General features: G+C 41.9%; 2 protein-coding genes across 2 annotated transcripts; one reads left to right on the top strand and one right to left on the bottom strand.

Annotated features, from left to right (window-relative positions):
- The first annotated feature begins 86 nt into the window (after positions 1-86).
- Positions 87-6,831, top strand: pmvk (phosphomevalonate kinase). Its single transcript, XM_034232684.1, is given in 8 exon segments — positions 87-311; positions 6,041-6,105; positions 6,195-6,232; positions 6,235-6,348; positions 6,487-6,617; positions 6,696-6,738; positions 6,740-6,791; positions 6,794-6,831. Coding segments are annotated over 8 exon segments (570 nt in total). The 5' UTR covers positions 87-222.
- Positions 6,832-7,105: 274 nt separating this feature from the next.
- On the bottom strand, positions 7,106-21,108 carry LOC117557011 (tropomyosin alpha-4 chain-like). The gene is made up of 6 exons (XM_034232683.1): positions 21,070-21,108; positions 14,103-14,173; positions 12,646-12,721; positions 12,508-12,570; positions 7,847-7,916; positions 7,106-7,683 (listed from the first exon to the last, which is right to left on the bottom strand). The coding sequence occupies exons 1-6, from the start codon at positions 21,091-21,093 to the stop codon at positions 7,601-7,603; spliced, it is 387 nt and encodes a 128-aa protein (XP_034088574.1). The 5' UTR covers positions 21,094-21,108; the 3' UTR covers positions 7,106-7,600.
- Positions 21,109-24,625: the final 3,517 nt, after the last annotated feature.

Here is a 24,625-nt window from a genome sequence, read left to right as displayed (position 1 = left end):
AGAGAGAGAGAGAGCTGTTATACGCTCTACAGAGAGAGAGAGAGGATACGCTCTAGAGAGATCATCTCCTCTGACGTCATCACTCATTTCTGCTCTTAGTAACTGCTCTGTGTTTGTTGCTGTTTACATGATGATGATGATGATGATGATGATGATGTTGTTTTTGTTGTTGTTGTTGTTGTTGTTGTAGTAGTAGTAGTAGTATATCCTTCCAGCAGACGGATGGAGGTCTCTGAGCCCAGACTGGTTCTGGTCTTCAGCGGGAAACGGAAGTCCGGGAAGGATTACGTGACGGACCTGATCCAAGACCGGTAACTTGTGACTGTGAAGGTTTCCCAATTCTCTTCATTTCCCCTCCTCGACTCCTATCCTCGATTCCTATCCTCGACTCCTATCCTCGAATCCCTATCCTCGAATCCTATCCTTGCGTCTTAAGGCCCGGACACACCGAGCCGATTTCGTCCGTGGATTGATGTCTGGCCGTCGATGAGCGTCCTGTCGCCCTACTCAGATTGGTGTGTCTTTTCGGCCGTGCCGACACCTTTCGCTCCCGAGGCTGTCTGCCTAAGAAATCACTCTGATTGGCTGTTCAGCTTAGCGAATCAGTGCATGAGAAGCGAAATGGAAGTGAAGAAGGCACACACAGACGGCTATTATTTTTCATTTTCCAGTACCGCACTAAACATGTTTTCGATTATAAGTCGTTATGTGAAACCGTCTGTGATGGACGAGAGTGAAAATGGAACACCACGCTATTTGTTGTTTGTTTATATCACGCAGTCTGTTCTTCTTCTCTCGGTTATCACGCAGTCTGTCTTCCGGTTGACGAATACACACTACCGCCGCCTGCTGGTAAGGAGAGTTATTGCCACTCACGCTATGCGCAGTTCGTACGTGCTACTTGGCCGTCGGCTGAAGTCTTTGCGGTTGTGTTCCAGTGCAACCACATGGCCAAGACGCAGGAGACGTGAGGCGACACCACAGTCGGGTCCGTCGGGGCGTGTTCTTTGATGTCAGATTGGTGTTTCAGGGCAGGGCCATTTCTTCCTATGGGCGAACTATGCAGATGCATAGGGCCCCCGCGGCCACTAGGGGGCCCCCAAGCTGAAAGTTTCAGGTTCAGCCTCAATATATTTGGGGAGAATTAAAATTAGCCGTCTTTATTTATAGACAGCCAAGCCCCCTCCTGTGTTCGGTGAAGCATTATATGCTTACAAATATAATGTAGGATATAAACACGACAAAACTGCAAAGCTGAGGCTTCTGTTTGTGGGGAAATAAAGTCCAAATCATCGTTGGGCTTTCAGCCAATGAGCGACGTCTGAGGAAGATGAAACATGTAAATTATACATCGTTGAAAAAATGCTGCATTTATTGACGTAGAGCAGCCTCATTGTTTACCTTTTTAATATCATTTTTTGTAAGTTGCAATTGCTTGGTTTTTGTGAAATTAGCCTGATCATCTTAACCTCTTAAGCCCTGAGCCTGTTTTTTAAGGTTTCAGGCTCGAAAATGCTATGCCCAAACAAATGACTATAACTTAACTTCTAAAAGGGTTATATGAATAATTTCTTTTTTCAAAGCAAGGTTACATCTGTGAGTTGGATGTAGAAGTGTCAGAATCAATATAGATATTTCTCAGTCAGAGTAAATTCAGATGGAACATAGTAAAAAAAGGTAAATTCTTACCCCCCGCCTAAAAAAAAACCATTACTTCTAGTGAAACTACCCTTGAATGATGGGATAGTAGACTAAAAGCTTTAGGAATCCAAAGTATAAACATATAATAAGTACCCTGTATCAAGATTGAGGCAAACAAGTTAAATTTGACCTTTTTAGAGAGGTTTAGCTAAAAGTAGTCCAGGCGGACTGACCTTGGGCACATTTTGGCACATTTGGATACCATCAGTGCCATTTGACCTTTTTCAGGTACCATACTGTAAAAATAATTGTATCATCACTACAGGTAATCATTCCATCCAAATACAAGTGTTTAAAAAAAATAAAAAAAATAATTTTTAAATTACATTTTTTTTGTATGTAAATGGTGTGTGTGGACTTTGCCACAGCCATTACATGTTATCACCCGACTAACACTTCTAGGAAGGTTTTACTTACACAATAACAATTAGGAAAACATAGGATACACTTGTCTCTTGTCTTGAGCAGATTTATTTGAAGCACTCCTTTGTGCATCAGTCAGTCCTCACAGTAAATACAGAGCTGAATCCCAGACCAAATGCACGCTGAAGGCTCTTTGAGCATGTTTTTCTCTCACTGATTGTGCTGTTATGTTAAATGTTTGTGTTTCATGTATTTGTGTATGCATATTTGTCTGTTGATGTTGGACATGGAAGCTGCTGTGACGCAAGTCAAATTTCAGACTTGATCTGACAATAAAGTAATATCGTATGTATCGTATCGTATATTTAAAAAATAACACTAAAAACGACACTAAAACCGAAATAACACCACAAACATTTTTTTTGGAAATACTGGCAAAAAAGAAAAAATGTACACAACCTGAATGTGTTTAGTGTTTTTGAATTGAGGCACCAGGCACTTAGTGCAGTAGATAGGTCTTCACCGTTGTGTTGCCAGCATCAGGGACTTCACCCCTCATGTCTGCAGCAAGCTGCTCCCTGAAGGACTTCTGGGTGTGTGGCTTCGTCCTGCCGGGGTCACCCCTCATCTTGTGCAGCTCCTTGTGGAGAAGGAAGCTGTTCACCACTGCAATGTCCAGAAAATGGTTAAAAAAAAAAAGGTCTTGTTACCATTTCATGGTTTTTTTGGTGAACACTGTAGTAACCCAATCAAAGCATCGGACACATCCACGCAGCCCATGCTTCTGTTGTAGTCCATCACAGTGTCAGGAACGGTAACAACCTTAGTCTTCCACACACCAGCCCGTTTCACTTTCCTCCTGACAGTCTGTCCACTGAACCAGAAGATGCAGAGGGAGGCTGAGTTAGTACTGGTGCAGACGTCCGGCGGCGTAGCTTGGATGTTGATGGCTCTGGGGCAACTGTATGCTGATCTGATGCATGTCGTAGCTCGGATGAGGCAGATGTTGATGGCTGTGATCCAGAAGCCATTTAATACTTGTCTTCATCACTGTGAAAACAAATGTGGAAAAAACAATTACTTTGATTACTTCACTGGATATTCTTTCAAAAATGTAACTCAAATCAGAAATAATTCCTCCATTTAGCGTGTGTGAAATAACAGTATATATATATATATGTATATATATATCTATATATATATATATATATATGTGTGTATACTGTATTTCATATATATATACTATAGCGTGTGTGAAATAACCGTATAGCCTACATATATATATATATATATACTGTTATTCCACACACGCCAAATGGATGCTGTTTTGTAGTTCTACAGACATTGACTAATAGCAGTTTATAAATAAAGCTGTATTGTATATCAGTCTATATATATATATATATATCTATATAGATATATATATCTATATATATATATAGATATATATATATATATCTATATATATATATATATATACTGGGTTGATATACAATACAGCTTTATTTATATACTGCCGTGTGTTATAGTCACGATATACAATTAATCTATTATACGTTCACCAACATGATGTTGCCATTGTTTTAGTTCTCACGGAACGATAACGCTACAACAACAAAGCGGCGTCCATTTTGTATTTTGCGAGTGTGGAATAACTATAGATTACACCAAAATACACAACTAATAGATACAAACAGAGAGAGTACATACCTTTCCTGAATTCCTAATCAGGGTTGCCTGCTGTTGTCTCTGTGTTCTCTGTTCGCTGTGTTCTCTGTTCGCTGTGTTCGTTGCTGCTGTGCTGGAGCGGTTTGAGCGGCTGCTTCTGCTCCGTCTGTGCGTAAAGCAGCCGCTGCTGGCATTATTCATACTAAGCAGGATCCTATCTCTGGAACTCATTGGTCGATTTGGGTGATTGACACCTTTTTTGAAACTTTGGAGCCAATAGAATCGAGGGGGGGGGGGGGTTAGTAAAACCCGCCTAAACACTTACGTTAAGGACAGAGAGGCTCGCGTAAACAGCACGTGAGAAAGCCTAAACCCCGGACTGCAAAACTTTATACCTACGATGCGGCCATGAATGTAATGATGGATTATCAGGAACAATTCTAAAGTGACTAAGAGACATTGGATTAACCTTGAGCAGCGTTTTTATTCCCTTGAACACGACTTTTGATCACAAAACAGCAACGGTAAGACATAATTATTGTTATGCTTTAGAACACTGTTGTTGTTTTCTTGCTCTGTTCTGGCTGCTCGCTCAGTGAGTTCGTGTCCTGCAGTGATGATACTTATATACAAATAATCTGTGGAGTATCAGCTTTCAGCTGATATGTAGTTTGTGCAGAAAATATTAAGTTTTAAAGATCGTTTTTGCTAGTTAGCACCGGAAGTAGCATCAGCCTGTTTCACTAAGGGCTAATGCTAACGCTTCTTGTGAGACTTGTGTTTTGTTTCGGTAAAAATGGCTCATATCATTAGGTTGCTGAGTTTTTTCCCGTTATTTGAGTATAAGACATTCATAGGTTTTTAAATATTAATTAGCCCCCAGACGCTGTCTCCTGCAGTGACGTGTTTTTCTCCGCCCGGTATCGGGTTTTAAGAGGTTAAAGGCTTCGGGAATCCCCCCATTGTAGTTAAAAAAACTGTAAAAACTAGGGCCCCCAAACAGCTAGAAACGGCCCTGTGTCAGGTCCTTTACCCCCTCGATTCCACCGGGTCCGTCTTCGTCGCGTCATGGCTGCGCCTGTAAACCGGAGGAGAACGCTGGCATTTCTCCTCCTACTTGAAAGACTACGGAGGGATAGGGGTTAGTTTATTTTGGGGATTGACTGGATGCTCTGACCGGTCCACTTCCTGTCTGGCGCTATGCAACGCCTTGCGTCGCGTCAAAATAGACTTGCATCCTATTTTTAGCAGAGCCCAGCGCCGAGACGCTTCTGGGACGCTTCTGAGCTGTAACGCGGCACGTCTGGTGGAATAGCACCCATTGACTAGAGTGGCTGCGATATATGCAAATGCTACGGCGCAGCCGTAACGCAGCCGTAACACAGCCGTAACCCAGCCGTAACGCGACGCCAGACGAAACCAGTGGAATCTAGGGGTTAGTTGTAGTACTGCAGTACTTCCCGATGTAGTACTGCAGTACTTCCCGATGTATTACTGCAGTACTTCCCGATGTATTACTGCAGTACTTCCCGATGTAATTTACTGCAATACTTCCCGATGTATTACTGCAGTACTTCCGATGTATTACTGCAGTACTTCCCGATGTATTACTGCAGTACTTCCCGATGTATTACTGCAGTACTTCCCGATTGTAGTACTGCAGTACTTTCCCAATGTATTACTGCAGTACTTCCCGATATATTACTGCAGTACTTCCCGATGTATTACAGTACTTCCCGGTGTATTACTGCAGTACTTCCCGATGGATTACTGCAGTACTTCCTGATGTATTACAGTACTTCCCGATGTATTACTGCAGTACTTCCCGATGTATTACTGCAGTACTTCCCGATGTATTACTGCAGTACTTCCCGATGTATTACTGCGTATTTTGCGATGTATTACTGCAGTACCTTCCCGATGTAGTACTGCAGTACTTCCCGATGTATTACTGCAGTACTTCCCGATGTATTACAGTACTTCCCGATGTATTACTGCAGTACTTCCCGATGGATTACTGCAGTACTTCCGATGGATACTGCAGTAGTACTTCCCGATGTAGTACTGCAGTACTTCCCGATGGATGTATTACAGTACTTCCCGATGTATTACTGCAGTTACTTCCGATGTATTACTGCAGTACTTCCGATGGATTACTGCAGTACCTTTCCCGATGTAGTTACTGCAGTACTTCCCGATGTATTACTGCAGTACTTTCCCGATGTATTACTGCAGTACTTCCCCGATGTATTACTGCAGTACTTCCCGATGTATTGTCTGGATTCTAATCCTTCCTGTTCTTCCTTAGTTTAGGATCCGATGTTTGCTGCATCCTGCGTCTCTCTGGACCGCTCAAGCAGCAGTACGCTGAGGGTGAGACAGCTGATAATCTGCTGAGTCAGGCTGGTTCTGATGGTTCTGCTGAGTCAGGCTGGTTCTGATGGTTCTGATGGTTCTGTAGGAACATGGTCTGGACCTGCAGCAGCTGCTGGGCCCGGGTTTCTTTACAAGGAGCAGTATCGGGCCGATATGATTCGCTGGGGAGAAACTCGGCGCCATGACGACCCCGGATTCTTCTGTCGCCTAGCAACCAGAGAAGCTTGTCAACCTGTCTGGGTACGTCCCTGTGATGTCACTCAATTATTTGTTGTGTTAACGCTCTCTTATTGGTCAGTTGACCCTCTCTGATTGGTCAGTTGACCCTCTCTGCTCTCTGGTTGGTCAGTTGACCCTCTCTGCTCTCTGATTGGTCAGGTGGTGAGTGATGCCCGCCGTCAGACTGATCTTCAGTTTTTCTGCTCGGAGTTTCCTCGACAGACTCAAAGTGTCCGAGTTCAAAGTTCAGAAAAAACACGGAAACAGAGGGGGTGGAGCTTCAGCACAGGTAAGACCACCTGACCGTGCGCTTACCTGTCTGTCTGTGTGTCTAACTGTCTGTGTGTGTATCTGTCTGTCTCTCAGGTTGTGGATGATGCAGAGTCAGAATGCGGGTTGGACAGTGGAGTGTGAATTTGATTGGATCATCACTAACGCGGCCGACGCCCCCTCGTTAGACGAGCAGTGCAGCCATTCCTGAAGCTGGCTGAGGAGGCGGTGTAACATCATCCCGTAGCAGACCCTCCAGATGACCCTGTACTGGTTCGTAGGGAACCTCCTCATGCGTGATAAACAGATGTGTATGGGTCTGTAGGGAACCTTCCTGATGTGTTGTTGTAACAGATGTGTATGGGGTCTGTAGGGAACCTTCCTGACTGGTTTGTAACAGATGTGTATGGGTCTGTAGGGAACCTTCCTGATGGGTTGTAACAAATGTTTATGGGGTCTGTAGGGAACCTTCCTGATGGTGTAACAAAGACGTAATAAATCGAGGCGCTTTGACAGACCAGTGCTTTTATTTTTAGAAAATCCTGTCATGATTTATTACAATGAGCTGTGACATCACTTCCTGCCCTTTGTTCATCAGGTCTCTGATTGGCCCCCGGACTTACCGATCATGGCAGTGATTGGCTACCTGACACAAAATAATAAACCATCGGCTGACAGGAAGTCAGCTCAAACAACAAGCATTCATTATTAGTGTGGCCAAAATAAATAACAATTAATTAATTCTTAACGAGGTCACTGTTAATCAACTCCCTTATAGACACAAAGCTCCTCCTCGTCTGGGGGGGGGGGGGGGGGGGGCTCTGTTAGTGGTGGGGAGGCAAGCAGAGAATCATTACGAGGGGAGGGGGGGCTTCAGGAATGTGAGGAAGCAGGAATCATTACGAGGGGAGGGGGGGCTTCAGGAATGTGAGGGAAGCAGGAATCATTAAGAGGGGGGTAGCAGGAGGGTGGTTCAGTTAGTGGGGGGGGGGGGGGGGGGGGTTCAGCATGAGTTGAGCTCCTCCATGGTCTGGTCCAGAGTCGCCTGCAGCTCCATGTTGGCGTTCCTGGCTGCAGTCAAAGAGCCTGAAACAAAACCACAAACACCAGTATTAATACATAACACACTCTCACACCAGTATTAGTACATAACACACACTCACACAAGTATGAGTGAATCATACACACACACACACACAGTACACACACATTATGATCAGTAAGTATGACCCAGCAGAAACTTTCTCACCCTCCTGGCTGTCAATGGTTCGTTCCAGTCTGGAAACCGTTCGCTCTCCAGCCTCCGCTCTGCTCTCTGCCTGCAGGAGGTCAAAGGTTAGACAGGACGGTCAGCAGGTAAACAGGAGGCGGAGTCGCAGTCTTACACGCTTCTCTGCGCTCTCTCCTAGGCAGTCATCCATAGGATACCCAATATTAGCGGTGTTTGTGTGTCTGCCCAAGGACAATTTAAGGTAAAAACCTAATAGAGGTGTCATACATAATAACCTAATAAAGTAAATCTAACAACTACTACAGTGCAACAAAGCAGAAGATTAAATGTGGTCTCTTAAACATAAGATCTCTAGCATCTAAAGCAATATTGGTAAATGATTTTAATATCAGATTATAATATTGATATATGCTGTCTCACTGAAACTTGGTTGAGACATGAAGAATATGTCAGCATAAATGAGGCCACTCCACCCAGCCATATCAATACTCATATTGCCCGAGGCACGGGCCGAGGAGGTGGAGTTGCAGCAATCTTTGACTCAAGTTTACTTATCAATACCTAAACCAAAATTAAATTATACCTCCTTTGAAAGCCTCGTTTTTAGTCTACGCATCCGACCTGGAAAACTTTGCAGCCAATCTTATTTGTTACAGCTTGTACCGTTGCACCAGGTCCTTATTCAGACTTCTTATCTGAATTCTCTGAGTTTTTATCAACGTTGGTTCTTAAAACAGATAAAGTAATTATCGTAGGTGACTTTAATATTCATTGATGACGATGATAAAAATAGCCTTACTGTTGCATTTAACTCTATATTAGATTCTGTTTGGTTTCTGTCAGAGTGTAAATAAACCAACCCACTGCCTATAATCACACTCTCGACCTTGTTCTGACTTATGGTATTGAAATTGAGCAACTATTAGTCGAACCGCATAATCCTGCTTTATCCGACCATTTCTTAGTAACTTTTGAAGTACTGTACGAGACTACAAAGCATTAGTCAAAAGCTCCTGCAGCAGAAACCTATCTGTTAGTGCTATAGCCAAATTTAAGGAAGAGATTCCACCAATACTTAACTCGATAGCATGTCTGCATGTAAGGGAGGAAACTTATACAAAATGTACACCACCCCAAATTGATCATGTTGTTGATAGTGCTACAGATGCGCTGCGAATAAAATTAGACTCTCTTGCTCCTTTGAAAAAGAAGAAAATAAAACAACAGATTAGCTCCATGGCATAATGCCCAAACCCGCACAATAAAGCAAAAGTCGAGACAACTTGAAAGGAATATGGCGTTCCACTAAACTTGAAGAATCTCGTTTAATTTGGCATATTACTCTCAATGAATATAAGAAAGCACTGCGTAAAGCGAGAGCAGCCTACTACTCTTCATTAATAGATGAGAATAAGAATAATGCAAGATTTCTTTTCAGCACTGTAGCCAGGCTGACAGAGAGCCACAGCTCGATTGAGCCTTCTATTCCCATAGCAGTCAGTAGCAATGATTTTATGTGCTTTTTTAATGATAAAATTGTTACTCTTAGAAACAAAATTGATGACCTCTTGCCTTTGACCAGTATAGTGTTATCAACAGCTCCCGGGGAAACGTAAGTTCTAATATTACACTAGATAGTAAACTAGAATGCTTTTCAGCCATAAACCTTGAACAATTAAATTCAATGATTCTCTCTTCTAAACCATCAACGTGTATGTTAGACCCAATTCCAACTAAGCTGTTGAAGGAAGTTTTTCCATTAATTAGCACTTCTTTATTAAATATTATGAATATGTCTTATTATCAGGCTATGTTCCACAATCATTCAAAGTAGCAGTGATAAAACCGCTTCTTAAAAAGCACAACCTCGATCCAGAGGTTTTAGCCAACTATAGACCTATTTCCAATCTTCCGTTCCTCTCAAAAATTCTTGAGAAAGCGGTCGCAAAACAGCTGATTACTTAAAAAACAATGATTTATTTGAAGATGTTCAGTCTGGCTTTAGAACACATCATAGCACAGAGACAGCTCTGGTTAAAGTCACAAATGACATTCTAATAGCCTCTGACAAGGGACGTGTCTCTATTCTTGTTTTGCTCGATCTCAGTGCTGCATTTGATACTATCGACCATGATATCTTATTGCAAAGACTAGAGCACTTAGTTGGCATACAGGGAACTGCTTTAGACTGGTTTAGGTCCTATCTATCTGAACGCTCTCAGTTTGTACGTGTCAATGATGAATCTTCCACGCAAACCAAAGTTAGCCATGGAGTGCCACAGGGCTCAGTGCTCGGACCTATTTTGTTCACATTATATATGCTTCCGTTAGGCAATATTATAAGGAATCATTCTGTACATTTTCATTGTTATGCGGATGATACTCAACTATATTTATCAGGCCTGATGAAATTAATCATCTAAATAAAATTCAAGACTGCCTCAAGGACTTAAAAACGTGGATGACCTTAAACCTTTTGATGTTAAACACGACCAAAACTGAAGTTATTGTACTTGGCCCGAAGAATCAACGAAATAAATTATCTAAGGATATACTAACTATGGATGGCATTAATTTGGCCTCCAGTGAGACTGTAAGGAATCTTGGTGTTATATTTGATCAGGATTTATCCTTTAACGCCCACATAAAATCAATTTCAAGGACCCGCCTACTTCCATCTACGTAACATTGCAAAAATCAGGCATATCTGCCTCAAAACGATGCAGAGAAACTAGTCCATGCATTTTTTACTTCAAGGCTGGATTATTGTAACTCTTTATTATCAGGGTGTACCAAGAAGTCAGTGAAGTGGCTTCAGCTGATTCAAAATGCTGCGGCTCGTGTACTAACCAGAGTTAGGAAAAGGGACCACATTACTCCTGTTCTGGCTGCCTTACACTGGCTCCCTATAGAACACAGGATAGAATTTAACATTCTTCTTCTGGCCTACAAAGCCCTTAATGGGCAGGCGCCATCTTACCTTAAAGAACTCATTATACCCTACTGTCCTACTAGGGCATTGCGTTCCAAGAATGCAGGGTTGTTGGTTGTTCCTAGAGTCTCTAAAAGTACAATGGGAGCCAGAGCCTTTTCTTATCAAGCTCCACATTTGTGGAATCAGCTTCCAGTTTGTGTTCGGGCAGACACCCTATCCGTTTTTAAGAGTGCGCTTAAGACCTTCCTTTTTGATAAAGCTTATAGTTAGGGCTGATTAGATTCAGCCCCTAGTTTTGCTGATATAGGCTTAGTTTGTCGGGGGACATCTTACTTCTTCCTTCTCTCTGTCTATACCTGTGTACTCTCATGTTCCCATTAACCCAGCTTCCCCAAATGTCTTTCTTTTTGTTGTCTATATACGCCGGGATCCGGAGTCATGGATGATCCTGCGCTCCTGTGTCCTGCATCGTGAGCCCTGGATCTTGAGTCGTGGCTGTGGTCCTGGATCATAGGTCCTGGATGGATATCCTTATGGATTCATCTTCCTATTATACACACATGCATTTCCAAACATTTGGACTACCTATGTTGCAAATGTATTATCTTTTAATTTACAACACGGCATCTATTGCACGTCTGTCCGTCCTGGGAGAGGGATCCCTCCTCTGTTGCTCTCCCTGAGGTTTCTTCCATGTTCCCTTTAAACTGTGGGTTTCTCCGGAAGTTTTTCCTTGTACGATGTGAGGGTCTAAGGACAGCGGGTGTCGTATTGTCATACTGATATTTTGTACAAACTGTGAAGTCCACTGAGACAAATGTAACATTTGTGATATTGGGCTATATAAATAAAACATTGATTGATTGATTGATTGAGGTCAGGCGAACAGGAAGTCAGGTGAACAGGAAGTCAGGTGAACGGGAAGTCAGGTGAGAAGGAAGTGTGCTGAGGGCTGCGTCTCAGGTCGGTTTTTAAATGGATTCCTTGCTTCCCCCACTTGCGTCGTTTCCCTGTGACTAGTCCCTCCCACCAGTGGTTAGCATGGAGAGAGGAAACCACGAGAAGCAGGGAATGAGTTTTAAGAGCAATGGGACGCCCCTTTCCTCCGGAGCGTCACGTGAAGCGACGTCCGTTTGTGATGACGCTGCACAGCTGATCGTTTGACAGCAGCTCTGTCCCCGTTGTGTCCACAAACACCCCGCCTCTGTTAGTACACATTTACTGACACAACATTTGTATCATCTGTTGTAGACCCAAATACATTAAATAAAATAACTAACTCTCAAAAAAGATAAACGCCATTCTTAAAATGTATAAACGAAAAAAGCGATCATGAAAATGTTTCCAATAAATGAATAAAATGATTTTTGCCCACTTTGTTTGTTCAGATATATCACATATTTGTAACTAAATGAAACATGAATTGAAACAAAACACGGTATAAACTGAGGAGTGAGTCCCGTGAGGTTCATGTGTTTTCTTCACTCTGCTCTCATGTCAAGAAGCATCAGATCAGTGCATGCACTGCCTCGTCCAATCAGTGAGCGATACACAGTAAGGGGGGCGGGGCGAGTGTCTGAGGATTTCATCGGAGGATGGTCTGGTGGTTCCTCGATTCTCGCTCCTCCGGCAGAAATAAGAGCCATGGGACGGTACTCAAGATGGCGCAGACAAATCAACTTCCGGTGAGACCGAGGAGCGAGGAAATGAAAATAACCGACTGAGACGCAGCCGAGGGTCTCACCTCCTTGAGTTTGTTGCTCAGGTTCCTGATCTCCTCCTCGTACCGGTCCTCCTTGAGAGAATACTGAAGGAGAGAGCCAATAGAAGACAGTTCATACCCGTTTGGCTTTAGCCAATCAGATGACAGTTCAGACTCTACCTTCTCAGCCTGGGCCTCCAGAGACTTTGAGGAGCTGCAGACGGTCTTCAGCTCCTCCTCCAGGTGCCGACTCTTACTGCAGGGCACACACACACGCACATAAATATATACACACACATATTATATATATATATACACATATAATTATATATATAGTGGGGCAAAAAAAGTATTTAGTCAGCCACCAATTGTGAAAGTTCTCCCACTTAAAAAGATGAGAGGCCTGTAATTTTCATCCTAGGAACACCTCAACTATGAGAGACAGAATGGGGGAAAGAATCCAGGAAATCACAAGCCACGTTTCATCGTCAATGCCCTTGCTGATGGAAGGAGGCTGTCACTCAAAATCTCACGATGCATGGCCCCATTCATTCTTTCCTTTACACGGATCAGTGGTCCTGGTCCCTTTGCAGAAACACAGCCCCAAAGCACGATGTTTCCACCCCCATGTTTCACAGTAGGTGTTCTTTGGATGCAACTCAGCATTCTTTCTCCTCCAAACACGTCTAGTTGAGTTTTTACCAAAAAGTTCTATTTTGGTTTCATCTGACCATATGACATTCTCCCAATCCTCTTCTGGATCATCTAAATGCTCTCTAGCAGACTTCAGACGGGCCTGGACATGTACTGGCTTAAGCAGGGGGACACGTCTGGCACTGCAGGATTTGAGTCCCTGGCGGCGTAGTGTGTTACTGATGGTAGCTTTTGTTACTTTGGTCCCAGCTCTCTGCAGGTCATTGACTCGGTCCCCCCGTGTGGTTCTGGGATTTTTGCTCACCGTTCTTGTGATCATTTTGACCCCACGGGGTGAGATCTTGCGTGGAGCCCCAGATCGAGGGAGATTATCAGTGGTCTTGTATGTCTTCCATTTTCTAATAATTGCTCCCACAGTTGATTTCTTCACACCAAGCTGCTTACCTATTGCAGATTCAGTCTTCCCAGCCTGGTGCAGGTCTACAATTTAGTTTCTGGTGTCCGTTGACAGCTCTTTGGTCTTGGCCATAGTGGAGTTTGGAGTGTGACTGTTTGAGGTTGTGGACAGGTGTCTTTTATACTGATAACGAGTTCAAACAGGTGCCATTAATACAGTTAACGAGTGGAGGACAGAGGAGGCTCTTAAAGAAGAAGTTACAGGTCTGTGGGAGCCAGAGATCTTGTTTGTTTGTAGGTGACCAAATACTATTTTACAGAGGAATTTACCAATTCATTCATTAAAAATCCTACAATGTGATTTCCTGGATTCTTTCCTCCATCCTGTCTCTCATAGTTGAAGTGTACCTAGGATGAAGATTACAGGCCTCTCATCTTTTTAAGTGGGAGAACTTGCACAATTGGTGGCTGACTAAATACTTTTTTGCCCCACTGTGTGTGTATATGTACACATATATATATATATATATATATGTGTGTGTGTTTGTATATATATATATATATATATATATATTGTGTACTTTTACCTCTCTCCCTGCTCAGCTCGGTACTCAGCTCGCTCCAGATCTCCTTCCACCATCCCCAGTTTACGGAACACCTGACAATCAAACACAACGTCACACACACACTACAGTATACACCTGTCAATCAAACACAACGTCACACACTACAGTATACACCTGTCAATCAAACACAACGTCACACACTACAGTATACACCTGACAATCAAACACAACGTCACACACACACTACAGTATACACCTGTCAATCAAACACAACGTCACACACTACAGTATACACCTGTCAATCAAACACAACGTCACACACTACAGTATACACCTGTCAATCAAACACAAACGTCACACACTACAGTATACACCTGTCAATCAAACACAACGTCACACACTACAGTATAACACCTGTCAATCAAACACAACGTCACACAACTACAGTATACACCTGTCAATCAAACACAACGTCACACACTACATATACACCTGTCAATCAAACACAACGTCACACACTACAGTATACACCTGTCAATCAAACACAACGCTACATCACCCCCCCACCACTACGTATACACCTGTCAATCAAACACAAACTGTCCAACCACGACAGTATCACACCTCATCAAACACAAACGTCCACCACTACAGTATACACCTGTCAATCAAACACAACGTCACACACTACAGTATACACCTGTCAATCAAACACAACGTCACACACACTACAGTATACACCTGTCAATCAAACACAACGTCACACACTACAGTATACACCTGTCAATCAAACACAACGTCACACACTACAGTATACACCTGTCAATCAAACACAACGTCACACACACTACAGTATACACCTGTCAATCAAACACAACGTCACACACTACAGTATACACCTTTCAATCAAACACAAACGTCACACCACTACAGTATACACCTGTCAATCAAACACAACGTCACACACTAAGTATACACTGTCAATCAAACACAACGTCACACACACGACCAGTATACACCTGTCAATCAACACAACGTCACACACTACAGTATACACCTGTCAATCAAAACACAAGTCACACACTACAGTATACAACTGTCAATCAAACACAACGTCACACACCCTACAGTATACACCTGTCAATCAAACACAACGTCACACCACACTACAGTATACACCTGTCAATCAAACACAACGTCACACCACTACAGTATACACCTGTCAATCAACACACAACGTCACACCCACACTACCGTATTACACCTGTTCAATCACACACAACGTCCCACACGAACTACAGTATTACACCTGTCAATCCCCCCAAACACAACGTCACACACACTTTTTTTAAAAACCCCCCCCCCCCCAAGTATTACAACCTGTCCATCAAACACAAACGCTAACACACACTACCGTATACACCTGTCAATCAAACACAACGTCACACACACTTACGTTAACACTGTCACTCAAACACAAACGTCACCACACTACAGTATACACCTGTCAATCAAACACAACGTCACACACTACAGTATACACCTGTCAATCAAACACAACGTCACACACTACAGTATACACCTGTCAATCAAACACAACGTCACACACTACAGTATACACCTGTCAATCAAACACAACGTCACACACTACAGTATACACCTGTCAATAGTCACACACACACTACAGATCCTACACCTGTCAATCAAACACAAACGTCACATCACACTACAGTATACACCTGTCAATCAAACACAACGTCACACACTACAGTATACACCTGTCAACATCAAACACAACGTCACACCACTACAGTATACACCTGCCTCAATCAAAACACAACGTCACACACTACAAGTATATACACCTGTCAATCAAACACACACGTCACACACTACAGTATACACCTGTCAATCCAAACACAACGTCACACACACCACGGACATATACACCTGTCAAATCAAACACAAACGTCACACACTACAGTATACACCCTGTCAATCAAACAACAAACGTCACACACTACATATACAACCTGTCAATCAAACACAACGTCCACACACTACAGTAATACACCTGTTCAATCAAACCACTAACGTCACACACTACAGTATACCCCTGTCAATCAAACACAACGTCACCACATACAGTATACACCCTGTCAATCAAACATTATATAACATTGCCATTTTAGGCTGACCGCTTTTATCCAAAGCGACTCTAAAGACAATAAGTGCGTTCGACCAACAAAATACAACTTGAAGAAAACAGAATCATAAAGTACATCAGGTTTCATAGAGCCAAACATTTCAAGTGCTACTCAACTGGCTTTAGGTAAGCCAGTCCTTTATTAGTATAAAAGTGCTTCGTTAGTAGTTCTATCGCTGGAAGTGGAGTCGAAAGAGATGAGTTTTCAGTCTGGAAGGTGTGTAAGCTATCTGCCGTCCTGATGTCAATGGGGAGCTCATTCCACCATCTTGGAGCCAGGACAGCAAACCCACGTGTTTCTGCTGATGGGAACTTGGGTCCCCCCTCGCAGCGAGCTGTTTGGCTGATGCAGAGCGTAGTGCACGCGCTGGGGTGTACGGTTTAACCATGTCCTGGATGTAGGAAGGGCCAGATCCATTTCGCAGCATGGTAAGCAAGTACCAGTGTCTTGAAGTGGATTCTAGCAGTTACCGGAAGCCAGTGAAGGGAGCGGAGGAGCGGAGTGGTGTGTGGGAACATTTAGGAAGGTTGAAGACCAGACGAGCCGCCTGCATTCTGGATGAGCTGCAGAGGTCGGATGGCACATGCAGGTAGACCAGCCAGGAGGGAGTTGCAGTAGTCTAGGCGTGAGATGACGAGAGCCTGGACCAGAACCTGTGTGGCTTTCTGGTAGGGATCGACCGATATGGCTTTTTCAAGGCCGGATACCGATAATTAGTAATCAAGGAGACCAATAACCGATATTTGGAACCGATATACATTTGCAGTAAAATCAGAAAATCTTGGTGTCAAAATGTAGAATAACACAAACTCCAACACAACTTCTTTGAAATGCATTTAAGCATATATTACATTTAATTAACTTTTAAACATCTTACAACTGGTTTCCTCTCTGTGCCCTTTTCTTTAGTGCAGCCGTCTGCTATGAGTTAGAGAGAGAGACAGGAAGTGGGGCTGCAGGCTGACACGCTTAACTAACAATAATGCTTAATTTATTATATCTGTCTATCTAGCATGACATCCCAATAAGCTGCTAGCAACTGCAAAACACTAGTGCTAGCTAATGTTTTGCAAACTATTAAAAGTGAGGCTATCACAGTAGACCTAACGTTAGTCTAGGAGCCTCACTTCTAATATTTTGCTAAACATTTGCTCGATACATGTTGGCTAGCTAATGAGCTTCACATATCAACCTGAAAAACTGGTCGACCCCTACTTTCTGTGTCAGCTGGGGACGTATCCTCCTGATGTTGTAAAGCGTGTATCTGCAGCAGCGGGTTGTAGCAGCGATGTTTGCAGTGAAAGACAGGTTGTTATCTAGGGTCACACCCAGATTCCTTGCAGTCTGAGTCGGGGAAACAACTGAGGTGCCGATGTTTTTTTAATTTTTTTTTTAGTCAGTTTATTGAACATGTCAGAAACAAAAACATACAACAATAATATATATATATTCTCTTTTTTCCTTTTTTTTTTCTCACTCAAATTAATAATTATAACAAAGTACAAAAAAACAAATAATAACAACAAAAAAATAATAATAATTCTTAGATAGTCTCTGTCATGTTCAACAGGGGTAAGAAGAAGCTTAACAACACTTTTCTGGTCCTCCCCCCTCTAACATATATTTTATTATAAATAAAACATTAGGTCATCGTCATCAGCGACATGTTTGTCATGTTAATTTGTTTTTTTACAAAACAATCAGAAAAAATTACTTTTACAATTACAAGAAATAACAACAAATGGGATTTTACAGGTCTGTTCATAACCATTACTGATTTGACTCCTAAATAATACTTTCAGTTTAAATAGACTTGTACAATATTTCAGTGCATCGTTACAGTTATTCCACAGACTAACACCTTTGGATGAGATGAAGTTTGGCATTTGTTCGTACGGGTGGTTTTTTGAAAATGCAGTTTCCTCTCAACATGTGCACGCTTTCTCTCTGTGCGAAAAGTCCCTGGATATTATGAGGTAATTGTTGATTTGCGGCTTTTGAACATAATTTGAATAGTTTTATCAACCAGGTCTTGCAGTTTTGGTGTTTTTAGTTTGATGAACAATTTATTTGTTGGTTCTCTGTAGGTAGTTTTATGTATAACTCGTATGGCTCTTTTTTGCAGGATGAAGATAGGATGTGTATTTGTTTTATATGTGTTCCCCCCAAACCTCCACACAATACATCATGTATGGAAGTATGAAGGAGCAGTACAGCATAAACAAAGAAGCTTGATTAATTAGGTATTTGGCTTTATTCAGAATTGCTATTGATTTGGACATGTTGGCTTTGATATAGCTTATATGTGGTTTCCAACTTCATTTATTGTCTATGATTACTCCAAGGAGTTTTATTTCCAATACTCTTTCTAATTGGACGCCATTTATAGTGAGTTTCTTCTCTGTATTGGTCGATCGATTCCCAAATATTATGAGTTTGGTTTTGCTTGCGTTTAATGTTAATTTATTTTGGTCAAACCAGATCTTCATCCTGCTCAGTTCCTTCTCCATTGTGACCCATAGCTGTTCTAAATCGTCCCCACAGCAGAGGAGACTGTGTCGTCTGCAAAAAGAATGGTTTTAATAGTTTTTGATACTTCACATATATTGTTAATATACAGAATAAATAGTAATGGCCCCAAGACAGAGCCCTGAGGCACCCCATATGTAACCTGCAGTAGTTGTGATTTATGGCTTTGTAGTTCAACGTACTGTTCCCTGTTATGTAGGTAGCTGGATAGCCATGATAGTGCAACACCTCTAATGCCATATCTCTGTAGTTTTTTTAATTCATGGTCAACCGTGTCAAATGTTTTTTTAAGGTCCAGAAATATCCCTATTGCATATTCTTTATTTTCTATCGCCTTAGTAATGTGTCCCATACATTCTATAACTGCAAATGATGTGATTCTGTTTGCCTCTGAAACCATATTGTTGTTCATAGAGTATGTTATCTTTGGTGATGAAGTCATTTAGTCTTGTATAGTAGATTTTTTCCAGTATTTTAGAAACTGTGAGAGCAATGAAATTGGTCTATAGTTTGACAGTACATGTTTATCTCCAGGTGTATGTATGTGTATGACTTTAGCAGTTTTCATTTGATTTGGAAATACACCGGTTTGTATTGACTGATTACAGATGTGAGTTAGTGGTTTACATTCAATAATGTTTTTAACTGTATACATGTCAATATCATGACAGTCTGTAGACCTTTTACTCTTACGTGTTTTAACTATGTCAATAATTTCACTTTCATCAGTCCCTCTTAAGAATATAGTTTCCTTCACATATATATATATATATATATATATATATATATATATATATATATATAAAGTACTTAATGAAATCTTTAGCAACTGAGGTCATGTCATAAATTACTGTATCGTTTTTTGACAGAAAACTGTTTGGGTATTGTGCTTTTCCATTTCCTTTTTTAATAATGGTATTTAATACATTCCATGTGTTTTTAATGTTATTTTTGTTATCCTCCAATAATTTGTTGTAATGATCCATTTTGCTACATCGTATTATCTTTGTTTGTTTTTGTATGTCTTGTATTTTTTGTTCAGCCTCTACTGATCCATTCTTTAAGAAGTCTTTATATAATTCATTTTTCGTTTTACATGCATTTAATATTCCCTTAGTGATCCATGGTTTTTTCAGCATATTTTTGTTTCACTATGTTCTTTACACGAGGACCATGTTTTTTCATACAGCCCTGATAGAATATGTAGAAATGATCCATAGGCTTCATTTGCATCTGGTACATACACCTTGTTCCAGTCTTGTTTAGATCATTCTTCTTTAAAAGAATGAACAGACTCTGGTGTTTTGTAATTGTGACTTTTCTGGTGTCTTTTTTGATCCTAGTACAGTTCTGTATTGTTGCAAAGACTGGCAGGTGATCACTTGTGTCATTGATTAATATTCCACTTATTCCTTTCCTATTCATAACATTTGTGAATATGTTGTCAATGAGTGTAGCACTGTGTGATGTTATTCTGGTTGGTCGTGTGATCGTAGGATATAAACTGTTGCTATACATATAATTAATACATTCTGTAGTTGCATTGTGTTCTTGTGGGTTCAGCAAATCAATGTTAAAATCTCCACATACAAAGAGCATTTTCTTGCTGCTTGTGTAGTTTATAAAGTTCAGCTAGCTTTTTCTCAAATGTGTCAATACATGATCCTGGTTTTCTATACACGCAGCTTATCAGAAGGTTTTAGATGTTTTCATTTCAATTTCTACTGTTATGCATTCCATAATGTTGTCTACAGCGAAAGACATATTACTGACGGATCTACTTTTGTAACTTTTGTTAATATAAAGTGCAGTCCCCCCACCTTTAGAATGTGTCCTGTTAGTAAAAAACATGTTGTATCCCTCGATTTCAACCATGTCAGCTTGCTCCTCACTAAGCCAGGTCTCTGATGTTGCTAGGGCTGTAACTTGTTTCTCCAGTTGCCTTAAACAGTGTTTGATCTTTGATACATTTGAAATGAGGCTTCTGCTATTAAAATGTAATATTGATATTGATCCATCCATCATTCCATTTCTTTTGTGTTGATCTTCTGTGTAGTATTCACATTGGTTATGGATGTTATTGTAGAAATTATTTTCAGGGTCAATATCCTTTCAATGTCTTGTGATCTATGTTCCGTGTATTTGAAACATTTCAAGTCCAGTTTTTCATATTCAGCAGGTGAGTGATTTTTGTCCAAGCTTATCATGGGTGTTCTTAGTGTGTTAATTTCAGTGTGTAGCTATTCAGTTACCTTATGTTGATTTTGATGATTCATTCCTCAAACTGATCCAGCTCGGTGATGTCCCGGATAATGTTGCACTTTCGCCATCTCTGCTGTTGATCCATTTAGTTTGATAACATTTTTACAATTTGTCGACCATGTTGCTTGAATCTTGTTTTGTTTCCTTAGTATACGTGCCTCTCCTTGCGATGTCCGCGTTCTTCTTCGTTGTTGATTGTTAGGTCAAGAGTGGGACAATCTTTTCCCGGAAGGAAAAGCAGTTCAGTCTTGTCAAGGTTTGAGCTTGAGGTGATGAGCAGACATCCACTGAGAGATGTCAGCTAGACAAGCAGAGATGCGTGCAACGACCTGGGTCTCTGAGCGGGGAAAGGACAGAATTAATTGGGTATCGTCAGCGTAGCAGTGGTAAGAAAAACCATGCGGGCTAATGACTGATCCGAGCGAGTTTGTGTACAGGGAGAAGAGAGGAGGGGACCAAGAACAGAGCCCTGAGGGACAATGGGTGTTTCTCAATGTAGAGTACGCTTGCTTGGTAGCACATGTCCTTCCGAGCGTCTTGCTTCAGAAGCGAGGCAAGAATCCTTCCTGGTATTTCGGAAAACGAAAAGTGGAACAGGCGAGCAAGTGTGCGTCATATGAGAGGCCCCGCCTTACATTTTCCGCCACAGATTTGGGGAAAATGGTCCGTGCGCCAAAGCATTGTGGGGGATTTTAAAACCGCAGAGGTCTACACATGTGCAGCCTCGAAATTTCTCCAAACGAAGTACGCCGGGCTCGTAGAATTCCAAGTATGCTGGACATTAGAACAGTCCTTCGGCAGCACTCGATGACGTAGCATGCTTGAAATAGTGGCTCTGGAGCAGCTTTACTCGACAGTGAGAAACACAGAATATCACACACTACAGTGTGTGTATTAGTACCTTCTTGTACTTGTATATCTGGTGTGTATTAGTATGTGTGTATTAGTACCTTCCTGGTACTTGTATATATGTGTGTATTAGTATGTGTGTGTATTAGTATGTGTGTATTAGTACCTTCTTGTACTTGTATATATGGTGTGTATTAGTATGTGTGTATTAGTACCTTCTTGTACTTGTATATATGGGTGTGTATTAGTATGTGTGTATTAGTACCTTCTTGTACTTGTATATCTGGTGTGTATTAGTATGTGTGTATTAGTACCGTCCTCGTACTCTGGACCCTGTCCCCTCAAACCTCCTTCAGACTATCCGCTCCTGATATTCTACCGTTTCTCACCCATTTCATCAACACTTCTCTAACTTCTGGTCACTTTCCAAACAGTCTCAAGGAGGCAAGAGTAAACCCTCTCCTAAAGAAACCCACTCTCAACCCGTTCAGATGTTATTAAACTACAGGCCTGTCTCTCTCCTCCCGTTCCTGTCTAAAACACTTGAACGCGCTGTCTTTAAACAACTCTCCTGTTATCTCCATCAGAACAACCTTCTGGATCCGCACCAGTCTGGTTTCAAGGCAGGTCACTCCACAGAAACTGCTCTCATTGCTGTCACGGAGGAACTGCACACCTGCCAAAACTGCATCCCTCTCCTCTGTCATCATCCTGTTGGACCTGTCTGCTGCATTCGACACGGTGAATCATCAGATCCTCCTTCGCACTCTCCAAGAACTTGAAGTTTCAGGCTCTGCACTTTCCCTCATCACCTCATACCTGAAAGACCGTACCTACAGGGTGACTTGGAGAGGGTCCGAGTCCGACCCTTGTCAATTAACTACAGGGGTCCCTCAGGGCTCTGTTCTTGGTCCCCCTCCTCTTCTCCTTGTACACAAACTCGCTCGGATCAGTCATTAGCCCGCATGGTTTTTCATACCACTGCTACGCTGACGACACCCCAATTAATTCTGTCCTTTCCCCGCTCAGAGACCCAGGTCGTCGCACGCATCTCTGCTTGTCTAGCGGACATCTCTCAGTGGATGTCTGCTCATCACCTCAAGCTCAACCTTGACAAGACTGAACTGCTTTTCCTTCCGGGAAAAAGATTGTCCCACCTCTTGACCTAACAATCAACATCGGCACCTCTGTTGTTCTTCCCCGACTCAGACTGCAAGGAATCTGGGTGTGACCATAGACTGTATATATAAATGGACATAGGGTCCGTGACATCACCCATAGGATTCTGCAGAGTTGCAGAGAAGCCCTTAGTAGGCGGAGTCGGCCACTAACGGCTCGACAGTTGACGTGAAATTCCAGACCTAGCTCAGGCTAAGAAGCTAAGCTAATATGCTCCCAGTATTAAGCTAACAACCCAGCTTGCGGTCACTGCTACTCATTCCAGGCATATTCTGAAGCCCAGCGTCGGGCTTTCTTCAATAATGACTTGCTGTACACCATGGGTCGGCAACAGGCGGCCCCGCGGGCCATTGTTGGCCCGCCAGCAATAATATTTGGCCCGTAATTTTGAGAATCAAATATAAAATATTATTTTGGGATTTTTTTTTTTTTTTTTTTTACAACATAGGACCGACAGTCGCACATCAGGGTTTCCGTTAGCGGCCGATCGATCGGCCGCCGGTCATTATCGGCCGATATTCACTCTTAATAGTTTGATCAGTGCTCTCTAAAAAGGCCGATCAGGAGAGCTGGATCTGATCGATATGGACATAAACGCGAGTGAAGTATAACCGGACGCGAGAGAGAGATCAGATCAGCTGCTGAGTCTGACGGAGACACGCAGCTCTGTATAATCACCTGAAGCCCCGCCCACTGTTTAGCGAGCTGCATGAGAAACTAACGTGCTGTCAGGAGAGAGAGGGAGGGAGAGAGGATCCGTTTCTCCCGTGTTATTATTCAAAGTTAATGTAAACTTTTGAATAATATACTTCATCTACTACAAGTAGTTTGTTTGAATGTAATAATTATGTTGTTTGTTGTTTGTGGAATCATTTATTGAGAAATGAATCTGAATTTTTTTATCTGTAACGATTATAAACTGAAGCAATATAAAAATGACTCCCATTAACTGAGTTTTAAACATCAGCATATCCGGTCCTAGTCCGGTGATTACCTGCTAACGGAAACTCTGCTACACAACACAACTCTTATTATTATTGAAACATGACCGGTAAGTTTCAAATTTGTCCGGTAAAATAAATTCTGTCCCGAAATATCAGCTTACATTCATAATGTCAGCGGAGGGAGGGGAAGCGGCGCTGTGGAAGAGCAGAGTGGCGAGGGAGAGCTGTCATCTTCCCTTTACAAGCTTCAAACATGTATTTATCGTGTGATTTTGGAAATAAAAGTTCCATATTCTGAAAGCCAAGACTTTGTTTATTTAAAATCAAACAAAACACCCGATCCCCGAAAAACTATTTTTTTACGCAAATCCACGTTTATTTTGAAATGAGCCGTTGCGACTTCCGACTGATTTCGATGGAGCGGGTCACATATGGCAAACGTGTGGTTGGGGGGAACCAGGTCAATTAAAGTACTTATTTAACTATGAAATACATTGAGTTTGAGTAAAATACTTGGTTACTGATTAATTTAGGTTATAATATATTAAATTGCAAAGCAAAACTGCTGTAATTG

This window comes from Gymnodraco acuticeps, unplaced genomic scaffold (assembly GCF_902827175.1).
Source record: "Gymnodraco acuticeps unplaced genomic scaffold, fGymAcu1.1, whole genome shotgun sequence".
In the NCBI taxonomy this organism is placed as follows: domain Eukaryota; kingdom Metazoa; phylum Chordata; class Actinopteri; order Perciformes; family Bathydraconidae; genus Gymnodraco; species Gymnodraco acuticeps.
Note: the sequence above shows the minus strand (reverse complement) of the source record. Positions and strands in the feature narration are given on the sequence as shown.